General features: G+C 41.4%; 1 protein-coding gene across 4 annotated transcripts in view; it reads left to right on the top strand.

Annotated features, from left to right (window-relative positions):
• The window catches only part of atp2b3b (ATPase plasma membrane Ca2+ transporting 3b), a 66,745-nt gene that overhangs the window by 45,031 nt on the left and 6,525 nt on the right, over positions 1-15,189 (top strand). For 2 of the 4 annotated variants that reach the window (XM_015011359.2, XM_015011360.2), the window contains 5 exons: positions 657-870; positions 1,778-1,989; positions 2,876-2,983; positions 5,124-5,306; positions 7,567-7,726. In XM_015011359.2, the coding sequence (XP_014866845.2) occupies positions 657-870; positions 1,778-1,989; positions 2,876-2,983; positions 5,124-5,306; positions 7,567-7,726 (877 nt within the window). The remainder of the gene's footprint in view (positions 1-656; positions 871-1,777; positions 1,990-2,875; positions 2,984-5,123; positions 5,307-7,566; positions 7,727-15,189) is intronic. The other 2 variants (XM_015011356.2, XM_015011358.2) reach the window with 1 other exon arrangement.

The raw sequence follows: 15,189 nt of genomic DNA on the forward strand, positions 1-15,189 counted from the left end.
AACCTGTATGTGGTAGTGTGACCAGCACAGTACAGGATGAGATTTTATCAAGACATTTAGAGTAAACATCTCAAACTTTACAAGTTGCGTGTTTAATGAACTGTCATCAGGTCCAGGTTTGTCTCTTCCATATTTTTACATTTCTACGCTCGTCTAATTCGGAGTTGGTTTTAATGCCAAAGGTTGAACATTCTTCCTGTATACTTTCACAAATAACAAAAAATGTTTCACAGTAATCTGAAACTGTGTTTGAAGGAATTGCTGCTCAGTGCAGAATTATCTGGCTGAGGTTTGATCAGTCTAAGTAGATTTTGAGGGAGTGATTTTTAAAAGCGTTTTCCAGGAAGGAGTTGGGGAGATCCTCAGTGCTCTGTCATCATTCCTTTTTCCATAAAGTTTCCAAAACAAAGTCAAAAGCCCTATATTTAAAAAAAAATAATAATATGAATACTCCAAATACTCCATTTAATGACTGATTCCTAAACTAGTTAATGATCATTTCAATAATCAATTAATCCAGATTCATTTGATGAATCATGTCAGCCCTACATTAAACATGTGTAGTTGGCCTGTAAACAATGAGTCTAGCAGCCACAGATCCCCGAGGGCCTGTCTCATCTCAGCATGGTTTATGAAACAGGAAAATGTCTCTGCAGGATTCTCCTCTGAAGGCGGTGCAGATGCTTTGGGTGAATTTGATCATGGACACGTTTGCCTCGCTCGCTTTGGCAACCGAGCCCCCGACTGAAGCCCTGTTGCTACGAAAACCCTACGGTCGAAACAACCCGCTCATCTCTCTCACCATGATGAAGAACATCCTCGGCCACGGAGTCTACCAACTGGTCATCATCTTCACTCTGCTGTTTATAGGTACAAATTCAACCAAATGCATTTTTACTAAATTCCTAATCCTTTCTAACTATCTATCTATCGAAGCACGTAGCAAATCTAAACCTTCTTGCAGTTCATAGAAAGTCATCCTGGAAGGACTGGAAGTGACAGTAACTGGCCAAATGGGAGAAACAATTTCCCCGCTCAAGCTAAAGTTGGTCCATGGAAAAAGACATATTTACGAGTTCAAACATGGATGTTGTTTGTGCAACTGAAAATGTCAGATTACTTTTGTCAAAGAAAGCAACAGAACATAATTCTGCCCTAGTAGATACACACACACACACACACACACACACACACACACACACACACACACACACACACACACACACACACACACGCACACACACACACACACACACACACACAGCCAGCCTAGCAGTTGTCTGACTCACCGGATGTCTGCTGTTGGTAATTGGCCTGGTCATGCTTGTTTGGGAATGCTCAAACGAACAGCTACAGGCAACATGGCTGTTTTTATTTGACTTCTCTTCAAGTGAGCATAAAGGTCTTTTTCTGGACGTGTAACTTCAAGGACAATAGAATGTCCAAGGACAACAGGAAAATAAAAATGAAAATAAAGAGTTATGTCCTTTACCAGTGCAGCAAACTCTCAGAGGATTCAGAATTTCAAACTGGCCTCTAGAATAGTTTGAATTAAGCAGCTTTTAGAAAACATTGTATTCCAGGTTAGTATTTTTTACAACACAAGGTTAGCCTTTAGCTAAATGCATTCTTCTGCATTGTGTGTGAAAAATGTTTTTTTTTACAGTAGATGATCAAATAAATCATGTTTTTAAGATACAGAAAATAACTATATTTGCCAAAATACAGACAGTGGCAGCATAATGTTTCCTCTCATTACCTCTCTTTCACCCACCAGGCGAGCGCATGTTTAACATCGACAGCGGTCGCAACGCGCCGCTCCACTCCCCGCCCTCCGAGCACTACACAATCATCTTCAACACCTTCGTCCTCATGCAGCTTTTCAACGAGATCAACGCTCGCAAGATCCACGGAGAGAGAAATGTCTTTGACGGCATATTCGGCAACCCCATCTTCTGCTCCATTGTTTTGGGGACCTTTGCAGTGCAGGTCATATTAACCCTTTGATACATATACAATGGTCAGAAAAAAAGATGTTGCAATGTTCTGTTTGTTGTATGGTGTTTTGCTTTTATGTGATATTCAGTTCAATTTTAATGCAGTTTATTTATATGACCCCAATTCACAACACTTACTGTCTCAAGGCAATATACCACTTTCTTTTTTCACTTCCTGAGTCCTTTCTTGTGTCTTTCCTTCCTTCTGCGTCCTTCTCCTACTCCCCTTTCTTTTCTTCTTCCCTTCTTGTACGTCTAAATTATTTCTTCCTTTCCATCCTTATATCACACCTCAATTAATTATTTTCTTGTGAGCCTTGTTCTTTTCTTCCTTGTGTCTTTTTTTCTTTGCTGCCTTTCTATCGCTCGTTCCTCATTACTTTGCATCCTTCCTCTTCCTGGTTTTGGCTACATTTTAAGAAATATTTGTGGAAATATCTGCCAGATAGTCAATGCTACTGTCACGCTTTAAAAGGAATCTCAAGGACTGAAAACACTGGATATTTGAGTTTGAATAGGTACAGAATTTTTAAATAAATGTTTGCTACAGTATAAAATAATATTGTAACAACAGTATAAATATTACTTTAGCTGGAGTTGGAATAATTGCTCCGTTGCTGCAATAAATAAAACAAAGGAAAATATTTCAACTTTTCTTCACTTTAAAGTATTACATGCAGCTCAGAGAACAACATTTTGTCTGTCTGTGTTCCTCGACACATAAATCTACCAGAAATCTACAGTGACTAAAACAAGCAAACCAGATGAAGCATTTTGTGTTTCATAATTATTACAGTAATGACCGCTGTGTGCAGCTCTGCTGTGTGTTTCCGTGTGTCAGAGTCATGACATTCTCCTTCCTTGTGCTTCTGCTGCAGATTGTGATCGTGCAGTGGGGAGGGAAGCCCTTCAGCTGCGCCCCTCTCAATGTGGAGCAGTGGCTCTGGTGTCTGTTTGTGGGTGTTGGAGAGCTGCTGTGGGGGCAGGTAGGAAGCTTCTCAGCCTGCTGCGTCTTATCCGTCAGCAGCGGTCAGCCTGGGTTTCCCTCAGAGGAGACCAAAGGAAATATTCATAAACTAATCTTAGAGTCTTCTCGCAAGCAGCCAGACAGATTCAGTCCCAGCGTAATGGCAACTGTGTTGTCCGGTTGGTCAACTTGTCTTTTCCTAAGCTCTTTATAATTTCTCACACATCTTTAAAAAAATCTAATATAAGAAGAAGATACATGTGCTGCAATAAGACTTACGCTAAGCTGTAATGTGAGTCCCTAGTGTTTAAAAAAATCAACTGAAACTTGTACCAAATTATTTTTCAAAAATATTTCGAATCAATCACACATACATTCAAATTGGTCCTAGTTATCAAACAGTTCATAAAGTTTAGTTTATTATTAGTTTCAAAATTTCAAACTTTATAAACTACTGAAGTCCACCAGAGAATCTAGTGGAGAGGAATGACTCCCCTTTGACATGAAGAAACCTCCAGCAGAACCAGAACCTGGCTTCTTTCAAAACTGAGCTCTGACTTTGTCTACATCAAATTGTTTTCTCAGTATGTCAAGTGTTGCTGGAGTCTTTTCCTCACCAGTTATAGTGACGTAGCATTCTGTGTCAATAGTCATCACAGTAGATCCATCTTACCTGCTTATTGTATCGACACTCTGAGCTAAGTGTCAATATCGTTATATCGACACTTAGCTAGCTCGATGGTCTTGCAGCTTACTGCCTCAGGTTGGTTCAGCTGTTTCTTCTGCCTTCATGTTGAATCTTCTAATAAAATCCCTTCTACTTGTGTTCTGAAATGTTCCTTGTAGTTTGCATAGCCTGCATGTGGTGTGGCTTTTGTCCGAGTCATTTTCTCCTTCGTGCAGAGGAAACAGGATCCTGCGTTTATGAACTGTCGGGCTACTGAGTTCCGCCATCTGCATTACTCAAAATTAGGTCATAAATTAACATTAAGATAATTGAGTTTTGACATTTGTTAATTGGGTCAGAATCTGCCATTTCCGCATCTCGGATCATCAAAATAGATTTCATACTTCCCGCCCCTGGCAACACAGCTCTGTGCACAGTTGAGTGTTTGGATGGATCTGGATCTGATCAAGTATTACTTGCCTTGTGTGGCTGTGGAATTTCCCAGTAAAAAGATATGGAAACACTGTTTCCTAGGAGTTTACAGTAAAAGATATTCTCAGGTGTTGCAGGAACAGATACAATGAAATAAATGAAGGATTTTCCCAAAAGAGTCTGGACTGGGACCAGGTGGATGGCACGTCATGCCACAAGCAGGAATGTGTTTTCTGACTGTCATAGTAACCACATTTCAGCAAAGAGGAAATGTTTTTCACCCAAGGCCCCAGAGATTCCTCTAAAGCCCTTCAACCACAAAAAGGGCACTTAAACATAAGCATCAACATTCAAAAATCATTGGAGAAATACATTCAGATTCAGGCATGAATATTACAGTCATTATTCATAAACTGTATTTTGTAGGTATTTAAAACAGTGACACAAATTACCTTTTCTGTTGGTCTCTCAAATTTGGAGATGCAAAGCACTTTAGTCAGTGTCAGCTATTAGAAAAAACACTTTTCCCACACATTGATATTTTCGATCTTCTCTTTCATAAACTTCACCATTTGAACCCAAGTACAGAAGACCTCTAGTATCTGTGATTAGATTCCACAACTGCCCTTGATTAACTAAAACCTGCTGACACTTGAGACCGCCACAAAAAATACTTCTATTTTATTGGTTTAAACACCAAATATACCTTGATATGCATTCATACATGCAACGAAAACTGTTTAGCCCAGAAGCTAACATTCACGGTCTTCCTTATTTACACTCCAAGCTGCTCTGCAAGCGCTAGATAGTTTTACTTTCCAATCTGTATTTGTTTTTGATTATTTTTGACAGGAATAGAGCCAAGAATTGGCAAATTTTTCGCATTTAATTTCGAGTGTGTTCCACACAAAAATCCGCAGAGTTGAATACAGAAATACTGAACCTTGAATATTTATTCTGAAATTGGCAGGACCATAATCCAGCTTTATCTAAAACTGCTTTGCTTCTCCTTGATAATCACTGAACTGATTGTGTTAATACCAACAAATGTGTTTCCCAGGTGATTGCCACTGTGCCAACAGAGCGGCTGCCATGTCTGAAAGAGGCTGGGCTTGGCCTGGAGCCTGGGGAGGAGGAAGGAGAGGAGCTAGCGGAGGATGAGGAGGAGATTGACTGTGCTGAGCGAGAGCTGCGTCGCGGACAGATCCTGTGGTTCAGAGGCCTCAACCGTATCCAGACTCAGGTACCACATGACCGGACCTCCAGTTCAAACCGTAACCATTACTTTGTCACAGGAGCACACACAGACACCCAGACATTTCAACCTGAACCTTCACTCGATCATGACACGTGTGCAGTTTGTTTGAGGAGATTTGCCGAAAAACGAAGTCCATGCCTAAGCAATTTTATTGTGCATGATGTTTGCACTGCTTTCATCAAGTGGTTAATAAATGAATGCAAATCATTCAGCATTATTTGTGTAATGTAGCACAAGCCCAAATAAACTGCCAGTATCATGGTCTTCTCATGCTAACGGAGCAGACTTTTGTAAAGAGATAAAGAACTCCTTAGAACCTCTCTTTGTTTTTGAGCAATTTTAGAAAACTTTATGGCCTTTATCTGACTTGTTCTTACTCTTCAAAAGTCAGTCTATCTCATCCAGTCTCTGCTGTTCTTCTGTATTGTGCCAAACATAATAATTTCTTTTCTCTCCGACACAGCTGACATTTCTGTTCTACCTAACTCCTCTCAAAATGGCTTTCGATCTATCTTGGAAGTGGGACCATAGAAGCACATGGTCACTATGAGGGGGATAAATGCTGTGGCTGTTTATCTGTGTTCCTGTGTTTGTGTGTGTGTGCGTGTGTGTGAGGAGGGTGGGGTGGGGGGATAGTGTTGGGTGTGTGCATGTGTGTGTGTGTGTGTGGAAAGGATAATTCTTAGTCTCCAAGGTGCTTGAGTTTGTTATATAATGAACTCACTGTGAAGATGAATATTTACCTGCATGAACGCGAGCTCTTCTCAGAGCTTCTTAAGTGCCTCCCTTATATGTGCTCAGTCTTCGATGAGATTGTTTGGTCTGAACACAGAAGTATGCAAATATACCGCCTTGAACCAAGTCTTTGATATTTTCCACTTGAGCAGCCAGATTTTCTTGTAATCTTGTAAAGAGGTCTCAATAGTTCTTCAGACATGCTTTGTAGGTCTGCCCTTGGCCTGCATCTTTTAAAAGAGCATAAATGCAGCATAAATGTATCTTTGGCGCACTATTTCGAGATGTATTTTAAATATGAGAGAACATATTTCTTCACCCAAATCAGTGGGTGGAGATTTTTTTGCAGATAAAAAGTTTTGAGTCAGTGCGAAAAATAATTTTCTCTCAGAGGCCACATTGGCCTTGCCTGTCAACTGCGTGTAGTCGAATAAAAGCTCCTATAGCTCAGCTTTTTTCCCAGCCAAGAGTTTTTCACAATCCTTTACCTTTTCAGTTTTGGTTTGTTCTTTATTGCAAATATGAATAAAACTGTTTGATCAAGCTAAGGATATTTTTTCTTAGATATTTAACACCAAATAAGTTACCTCACTTCAATCTGACAGCCATATTTTTAAGAAGCAGGAAAAAAGTATATATATCAAGACCTGGCAGAAGAATCATTGTCTTTTGATTATCTATGCTGTGCTTTCTGCTAACAGCTCTTTGGAGATCACCATGATTGAACTGAAATCCTGTTTTCTGTGGGATTTTTCAAAGATTCAACAAGAAAATGTTGGATAAATTGACAGGCTGCTTGAAACAGAATGTTTAAAGTCCAACATTAAACAGATTATTTTATCCATAAAAAGTCTTATTAAAAGTAAGGCCTTAAAATGTCTTAAATTTAAGTAAGTTGACTTTTACTCTTGTATATTATTTTATTTTTATCTTGCGAGTCTTTTCTCAGGAAAATTCTGACACACTTAGACATCTTAATTGCGTTCTGAGTTGAGACGGTTGAGGCTATTGCTAACATCCTGCTAACATACCCTTGCTAGCTGGCTAGCTAGCGTTTTCAGACTATCATGGATAAGAGCAACTATATCACCAGAAGGTTGGATGAAGTTTGTATGTTTCTGTGGAGATTTGGTGAAACCAGCAGAAACCCTGTCTAATGTGTAAAAACATTAGGAGCCATTTTATTTTTATTTGGTTATGGTCAGAGACTGAGATGAAAATTAATGAATTAAAAAAAAAAAGATTCCAAATAATTTTTTTAAAATCTTCTGAAAACGTGGAGAACTATTGATGAAGACCGCTTTTGAAGATTTGAAGAAAGTGCAGCTGCTCGGCAGGAAAATGTAATCAAACAAGAGATGACCCAAGACTTTTGCACAGCAGTATTTTTTAGTGAGGGCAGGGAAAAAACCAAGGCCCCAGAAAACATTTCCCTAGTCACGAACACACTCGCAGGCCGGCCCCTCCTGCCCTCACCGAGTGATGCTGCTGTTTTGTCTCTGTCCTGCAGATGGAGGTAGTGAGCACATTCAAGCGAAGCGGTTCGTTTCAGGGAGCGGTGAGACGGCGCTCCTCCGTGCTCAGTCAGCTCCACGACGTAAACACTATCTCTACCCCCTCTCACGTAGCTCTCTCCACCGCAACAGCCAATACCAGCCCAGCCCCTGGGAGTGAGTTCGCCGAAAGCATGCACACACATCTCCCACACACACACACGTACTTGCACACACTCATCCACAGACACAAACACATGTAAACACACTGCTGCACGGCACGTGGACTGCGGTATTTTTACTCTCTCTGGTTGTGTCCCCTCCGGCTCGCCCGCTGCTCGTGTGTGTGCAATGTCTCCTCTTGTTTTTTGGTTTTTCCTTCTTACTCTCCCGTTGGAACAGCACCCAGTCCCGACCGGCTGTGTGGTTCTGGTCTGATCTGGACTGGTCCAATCCCAGTGTGGCTCTCAGGCCAGAGTTTGTTTTGTCGTTGAGTGTTGGTTCGTGCAGGAGGCGGCTGACCGCTCGCTCTCTCTCTCTCTGTACGAGGCGTCCGGTGACACGATCTTCAAACACAGATTGGGACTGATCATTGATAAAAAGAAGACGATTGATTTTCAGATGTCACCGGCGTCCTGAAGTTCAGGGAGTGAGCAGCAGCTCCTCCTGCACCACCTATTCTTCTGTTTGCATATGAGGTCAAGCGTAGTTCTTTTGGTTTTGTTTACTCCTAACATCTCTAACAAGTGGTGTCATTTCTTTACTCTTAAAACATAAATAAATAAGACAATATACTGTAACAATCATGTGATGACATTTTAATAATGGTACATTATATCTCACTGCATTCAATTCATATTCATCACCAAATGGCTTCCATAAGGCTTGTGTTAAGCTGTAAACCTTCGAGTATAAAAGCCCATGCCTCGCTGCTGTTTCTAAGAGTAAACGCAAGGAGCACTTCCCTCTTCCTCTCTCACTCTTGCTTCCTCTCTCCTTCCTCTGCTGCTGTCTTTTGTTTGGTTCTGCAATGTTGTCAACTGGTTAATTATGTAACAGTATTTCCAGCTCTGACGTCACACGTTTGGGTCCCCGCGCCCCCCAAGCCCTGCCCCGACGTCTTCAGAAAGTCCCGACTTCTTCCTCTCTGTCCCAACCTTGTTTTTTGTTTTTTTGTTTTTCTTTTTCATGCTCCCTCTCTTTCTCACCATCACAGCTCTCTTCTTCTTTGTTCTCTATCCATGAAACGATACAGGTTCCCCGTTTGCGGAAAAGCACTCCTCGAAATGTCTTCTGACTGTTCTTCATACGTAGAGCTGTTCTGTTGTAGAGCTATTTAGATTGTAACGGATCTAAATGCAGGCTCTTATGTGTAGCATACTGATAAGATTTATTTAGTCCACTTTCCTTCCTTTTCCCATCCTGTTTTCCCCCGTTTTTTTTGGATCTCACCTCATCCTTTTTGTCATCCTCCCTTGTTCTTAATAATATAGCTACCACACCTCATCTTTTTTTTCTCTTAATTTATTTTTTATTTTTTTGAATGTCAGTTCTGCGTGCGTCTGTTTGGAAGCCTGCTAAGATGTGCGTGCATATGCAGACATGTCGGCAAGCCGCAGCTTGACCCTTAGTGCAGTTGCCTTAATAGTGCTTGTATGCCTGTGAATAAGTGTGTGCATGCATGTGTGCTGTCTCTTCATTTGGTTGTCTTCATCTGCCTTCTCAGTTGCTTATCTTTACCTTCCTTGCTCCTCTCCGTCACATCCCCTTCCCTCCCCACCTCATTCTACCCCACGCTGACCCTCCGCCACCCATACCCCTCCTCCCTTCATCACCTGCGGTGGTAGAAATAGAAAGGCCCGGGTCGATTGTTGTCATCCTGCACAGTCATGAGGACACACCTGGGCTTCATGTTTAGATTAAACATCCTTCACTTCAGCTCTTTGTAATATCATAAACAGTAAATGTGTTCAGATCTGCAAAAATTGGCTGCCAAATGACAGAAAATACGATAAACGCTGAAGTAGGGATGTTGAGTCAAAGTGTGGAGCTTAGCATCAGGTCGGGCCTCATTGCCAGCTCATTGCTTGCTGTTTTAATTCTTTGAGTGTATTTTTAAAAGTCTTGGTTCTGATTGTTTTACTCAGTTCTGGACTGCGATGTAGTTTGCAGCCTCCGTCTTGTGGTTCAGTTCCAGACTCAGACAAACAAACAAGGAGGGAAACGCAAAGGAGCAAGCACTAAGTTTGTGCGTGTACGTTTTACGTGAAGTAGGTTTACTTCTCTCTGGATCATGTTGCCAAGCGGCCTGCGGGCGAGTAAAACACAGATTGTTTTTAGTGGTTTGAACTCTCAGAAAGGGAGGCTAGCTGGAGCTGTATGTATGTTTATCACTCTCGGTTATCTTTAAAAGATATCTTCAGTTGAAATTGTGATCATTTGCTACGATCAACAAATCCCTTTTCAAAGAGCGGGGGCAGAGGGGAAAGGAGTTCCTGCTGGTGATGAGCGTCATGCTGCTCTTGTTTTATTCATTTATAGGTGCTGGATAGAAAACTCTTATCCGAACGGCGGATGCCATGCGGCAGCTCAGAGAGCTTTCTGATTCATGCTTAATGCTCAAGTCAGCATGCAAACACGCTTACAGCGCCTGGAGGCTCACGTTTACAGCTAAAGCTGTTTGTCAAGTGCTGCTTTAATTAACACTGCCAATAAAAATTCCTGCTGAAAATCAGAGAAACAGCATTTGTCATGAAAGTATTTGATCCTGTTTTAAAGGGTTTTCACCAAATATTGGATCTTACAGTTATTTAGGTTATTTTAATCAGCCAATCACATGGCAACAGCTCAATGCATGTAAGCGTCTTAATGTAGTTAAGCATCAGAATATTTTGAATACAAGAAAAGTTTCTATGTGATAGTTTCATCCTTTGTGACCCAGATCTGTATGGAGAAGTAGGAAGCAGAGCATTGGTATCCTATGACAAAACCACATCGAGCCTATGGGTTAGTCAGAAAGAGACTGCTTTCACATGAACTAAACTGCTGTATCCTCATTTGTAAGTAGCTTTGGATAAAGGTGTCTCGCAAATGCATGCACATGTGGATAACACCTGGGTCAAAATCCAAGCCAAAGAAATGGAAACCTGGACTGAACTTAGAGGAGAATAATTCAGGTTTACGATGGAGGATGTCAGAGACAACCAGCTACTATCTGTCTGATGAACATCAAGAAGGATGGAAGCCTCATCACCGACAGGTTTATAGAAAACCCGCGCACACAGATCAGTACTGACTTTTTGAATGTTGCCTCCCTCTGACAGAGTAGCTGTCAGCCATCAGAACTGCATGCTGCATCGACCTGAACAGGACAAAAAGAACAAGACATAAACATAGACAGAGTTTATGGTCATTTAATTGTAGATCTAAAAATTTACAGTTTATTGAAAGAAATTTTGTTGCAAGGCTCCAGTAATAATAAAATAAGTAATAATCGAAGCATCAATATAAGTATATGCAATAAAAGATTAAGTTAGTAGAAGTTTAGTAGTCTTACAACATGAGGGATGAAGCTGTTGTGGAATCTGGTTGTTCTGCATTTGAAGCTGCTGAACCTTTATCCAGTAGGAAGAACACAAACAAATGAAGAAAGTACTTCCGGCCCTCTGTTTACCCAAACAGGTCTGATCTGGTAACCAGGGTCTCGGTACTGGTTCAGTCCATAGATAAAACACCCGAATCTGTCAGCTCAGCAGTGTGGTGTATGGAGTCTAATGTTCAGGATTGTTCAGAACTCCACACTGGAGAAACTAAACAGCAACTACACAAATGGATTGTCCAACACCGAAGAGTGAACTCATTGGCTCAGAAATCACCAGTGCAGGTACATCTCAGGGTCAAGGGTCACTGTGTTTAAGATGGCAATGTAAACATTTTGGACATGGAACACAGGCAGTTTGACGGACGTGTTGAGGATTTGAACATTGAACAAAAAAGAATAAATACTAAACCGAAGATGCGGCTTCTGGTTTCATTTAACCAGAGCAGCAGTTCATATATGATCAACCCACATGGCACCGCTTGGGACATGTTTGAATCGTCAAGTGACAACAACCCAAACAATGGACTAAATTTAAGATATGACCAGATGTGACCTTTATGGTCCCATTGGTGACCTTCATGATTCTATTCGTGGGATTGTTCTGACTAAAGCTTACAAGTCTGTTACTTCCGATCTTTGCTCAGAACTGAAAAGTTTTTTTATATACACTGTTGCTAGTGTTGCTTCTAAGCTGACAATCATCCTAGGACGTTAGCCCAGCGTTTCTGTCTCTGAATGGATGCTTACTGGTTGGAGCTGGTTTTATAGAGCCAATCACAATGACATAGCAGGAAAATGGCTGAAAAAATAAGGAGATAAAATCTGTGAATGTGTGAATTGATCACAGGTACAACATATTTTACACTTTCGATTTATATTCAACTCCATTTTTATTCCACAGTTGTCAGCAGTTGCTAACACAAGAAAAGAAATTCAGCCTCTCTACCTCTGTGAGCTGATTTTAATTCTCTTTAAACAGATGATGTCTGAGTCCAGCTAAAGACCAAGTTCATTTTCTGCCATCCTTAATACTAAATAATAATAATAAATTATTAAATAATAAAAATAATAAACTTATGACATCACTTTCAAAAACATTCATTAAATGTATTGATAAAGGGTTTGATTCTTTGTTTGCAGTCATCCTTTTTAGTGATGCCCTACAAAATTGGTTGTGCAAACTCTAAAATTAGTTCCAGCTAAGGCTAAGGTTAAAGCTCTTCATCAACATGGTATTTAACGGAAGCTAATGCTAAAGCGCAAAAGTCAACCAAGTTGTGTCATGTGTGTCAAGGTCAAATTTATTATTGTGCTTCAGGAAGTGATTCTTGAGAACAGACCTTTCACTCACTGTTTCAGATTTATGGTTTCACCAAACGAGTTGTTTGAAAAGATTTGCCTGTGATGAGGGTTTGTTTTATGTCCAGCTCTCACAGGTCAGCAGTTGTCTGATGGTTCTAGAGAAATGTCTTCCTGGATCTTGTTGCTTTTTGTGGTCTCAATTCCTTTGCTTTATTCCAAACTTTGCTAAGTTTATTTCCGGCAGCAGGATCTCTACTAGTTAAAAACCCTTATATACTGTAAACTAAGTATGCCATAAGTATAAGTTTACTGCAGTCTAATCATTTTCCAATTTTTTTTATTGCTTTTTGGAAAAGATAAGGAACCAAATACATATAGGTAATGTAACTAAGAAACAGTTTAATACAATGAATGTCCTCTGTGTATCCTGGCTCTTGCTCAATGACAACTGGAGAGAGACACCAACCCTGACAGGACAAGCAGATATGGACAGGAGATGGATGGATGGATGGATGGATGGATGGATGGATGGATGGATGGATGGATGGATGGATGGATGGATGGATGGATGGATGGATGGATGGATGGATGGATGGATGGATGGATGGATGGATGGATGGATGGATGGATGGATGGATGGATGAAATGAAAAGGTAAAGTACAGTAATAGACATGCAGCAGGGAAATCATGAGCATCTGACAAGAAGCGTCAGCTAATCTGTAAGGAGATCCGCTGATGGCAGTAAATGACATTATGTGCCGTAGAGGAAGTCATCAGCCAGCAGGATCCAGGTGCAAAGCAGGTCAGAAGCTAAACCAACAGTAATCAAGATAAACATAAGGGAAAAACCAGCAAGACCAGAGAACAGGAAACTCAAAAAAACTATTCACATTTGATTTCTGTTAAATTATATTTCATACACATTAATTTTTAACAAGAAAACATGTGGCTATGAAATCCCTAGCTTTGTGGTCTTTGTGGTTCTGTTTGATGTCAGTCGGTAGAGGAAGAGGTCGGTGACGTTTGAGGAAGATGTTGACGTTTAATGCAGGTACACGTACAAGGTCAATCGTTTCATTCTGTTAGAGCTTTGTGGCGATCTTTTTGAATCTTTGGAACTGATCATTTCAGACTGCAGGATGTACATTGTTTTTGGACAGGAAAGACGGTGAATGAGTTTGATGTCCAGATCTGAACTGGTGTCCGCCTTCAGCTGGGGGGAGGATGAGGAGAGTCAGTGGGGGTGTTTCAGTGGATGGCGGCTCAGTCGTTGCATCCTGAAGCGAGGCGACGCTGTGGGGGAACTTGTTCCAGCAACCCGTCATCTACCTCAAAGCTTCTCCCTGTGTTTGTGTTGCAGTTGTTTTGCAGCCTCCCATGTCGCAGAGCCTGTTTCCTCCTCGATCTTTGACCATCGTTGTTTTTCCATCAAGCGCTGCTGAAAGAGCCAACAGGGAGAGAGAGAGAGAGAGAGAAAGAGAGAGAGAGAAAAGAAACAGATGTGTGAGAAAAATACGTAACCCAGCAGTGCCCTGACCTTCTGACCTCTCCGGTCACATTGTGGGCGTCATATACTCGAACGTTTACTCTTTTCATGAAGGCAAAATGAAAACACGCGAGTGCTGAAGAAGTGAGGCAGTAACATTCGGAACCCTCGTCAGTCTGCATGAGGTGTTTCTCTACCGTCTGAAAGGCTCTTTGGAAAAACAGATAAGCACTGAACCTACTGCTTGACCGTCTGTCTGTCTGTCTGTCTGTACACATGAGCCAGAGTCATATATAGAGACGTCAACTGCAGCACTGATCTCCATTGAGCTGTCTGACCATCCACCTCTCATAATCACATGTTTGGACTCCAGTCAGTGTTGCGGTCAACGTAAAGCTTCATTATTTCGAGCTCATTTGGCCAAACTGTCTCTATGTAGGGTTCTGCCTGCCTCTGCCTGTCTGTCTGTATATCTGCACTGACCTGTCTTGATTTCTTTTGAGCTCATGCTGCTTCTTCTCCTCTGTTTGGGTTTGAGGGATGGTTGCATGGACCAACTGCCATGGCAAAGGAACATGTTCCTGCACGCAGCCACCATAAACTGCATAACGTACTTTAAAGTATACTCATGAAACTCGCTCTGGTGTGTGTGTGTGTGTGTGTGTGTGTGTGTGTGTGTGTAGGAGAGTGGAAGAGAGCATTCGTGACACGGCTCTGATTCAGCATGACCTGGCTGCCTCTCTGTATGTGACGGGGCTGACGCCCGAGCTGCACTCCGGCCTTTGAACCAATCACCTTCTGTTTCTAGTGATCTAGCGAATCACACACTCTTCTAACCCGCTGATTGTCTGTGATGGTCACTCTTCTGTTTTGCAGTATACTTGAATTTTTTTTATTATCCTGCAGCAACCTTATCACCAGCATCATCATCGTCATTTAAGTCACTCTGCTCTCGACGCTTGCATGGCTGCACAACAGTTTGCACATGTGCATGCGTGCGGGCAAGGAAAGATGCTGACTGCCTAACTGACTGACTCACTGTTTGGCTCTCCATGTGTTGTGTGTGTTTGAACCAACTCTCTTTAACAAACAGCCTAAATGACAGACAACTGTGTGATGCATGCAGACATCAGCCACCGAGCTTTACAATCCGGAGACGTCTTCAGCTTCTGGTTACTCACTTCTGCTGCATGCTTTTTTCTGTGTTCTCTCCATGTATGTGCGTGTGTGTGTGTGTGTGTGTGTGTATT

Source organism: Poecilia mexicana, unplaced genomic scaffold (assembly GCF_051168715.1).
Source record: "Poecilia mexicana isolate PSO_F unplaced genomic scaffold, ASM5116871v1 scaffold_7, whole genome shotgun sequence".
Lineage (NCBI taxonomy): Eukaryota > Metazoa > Chordata > Actinopteri > Cyprinodontiformes > Poeciliidae > Poecilia > Poecilia mexicana.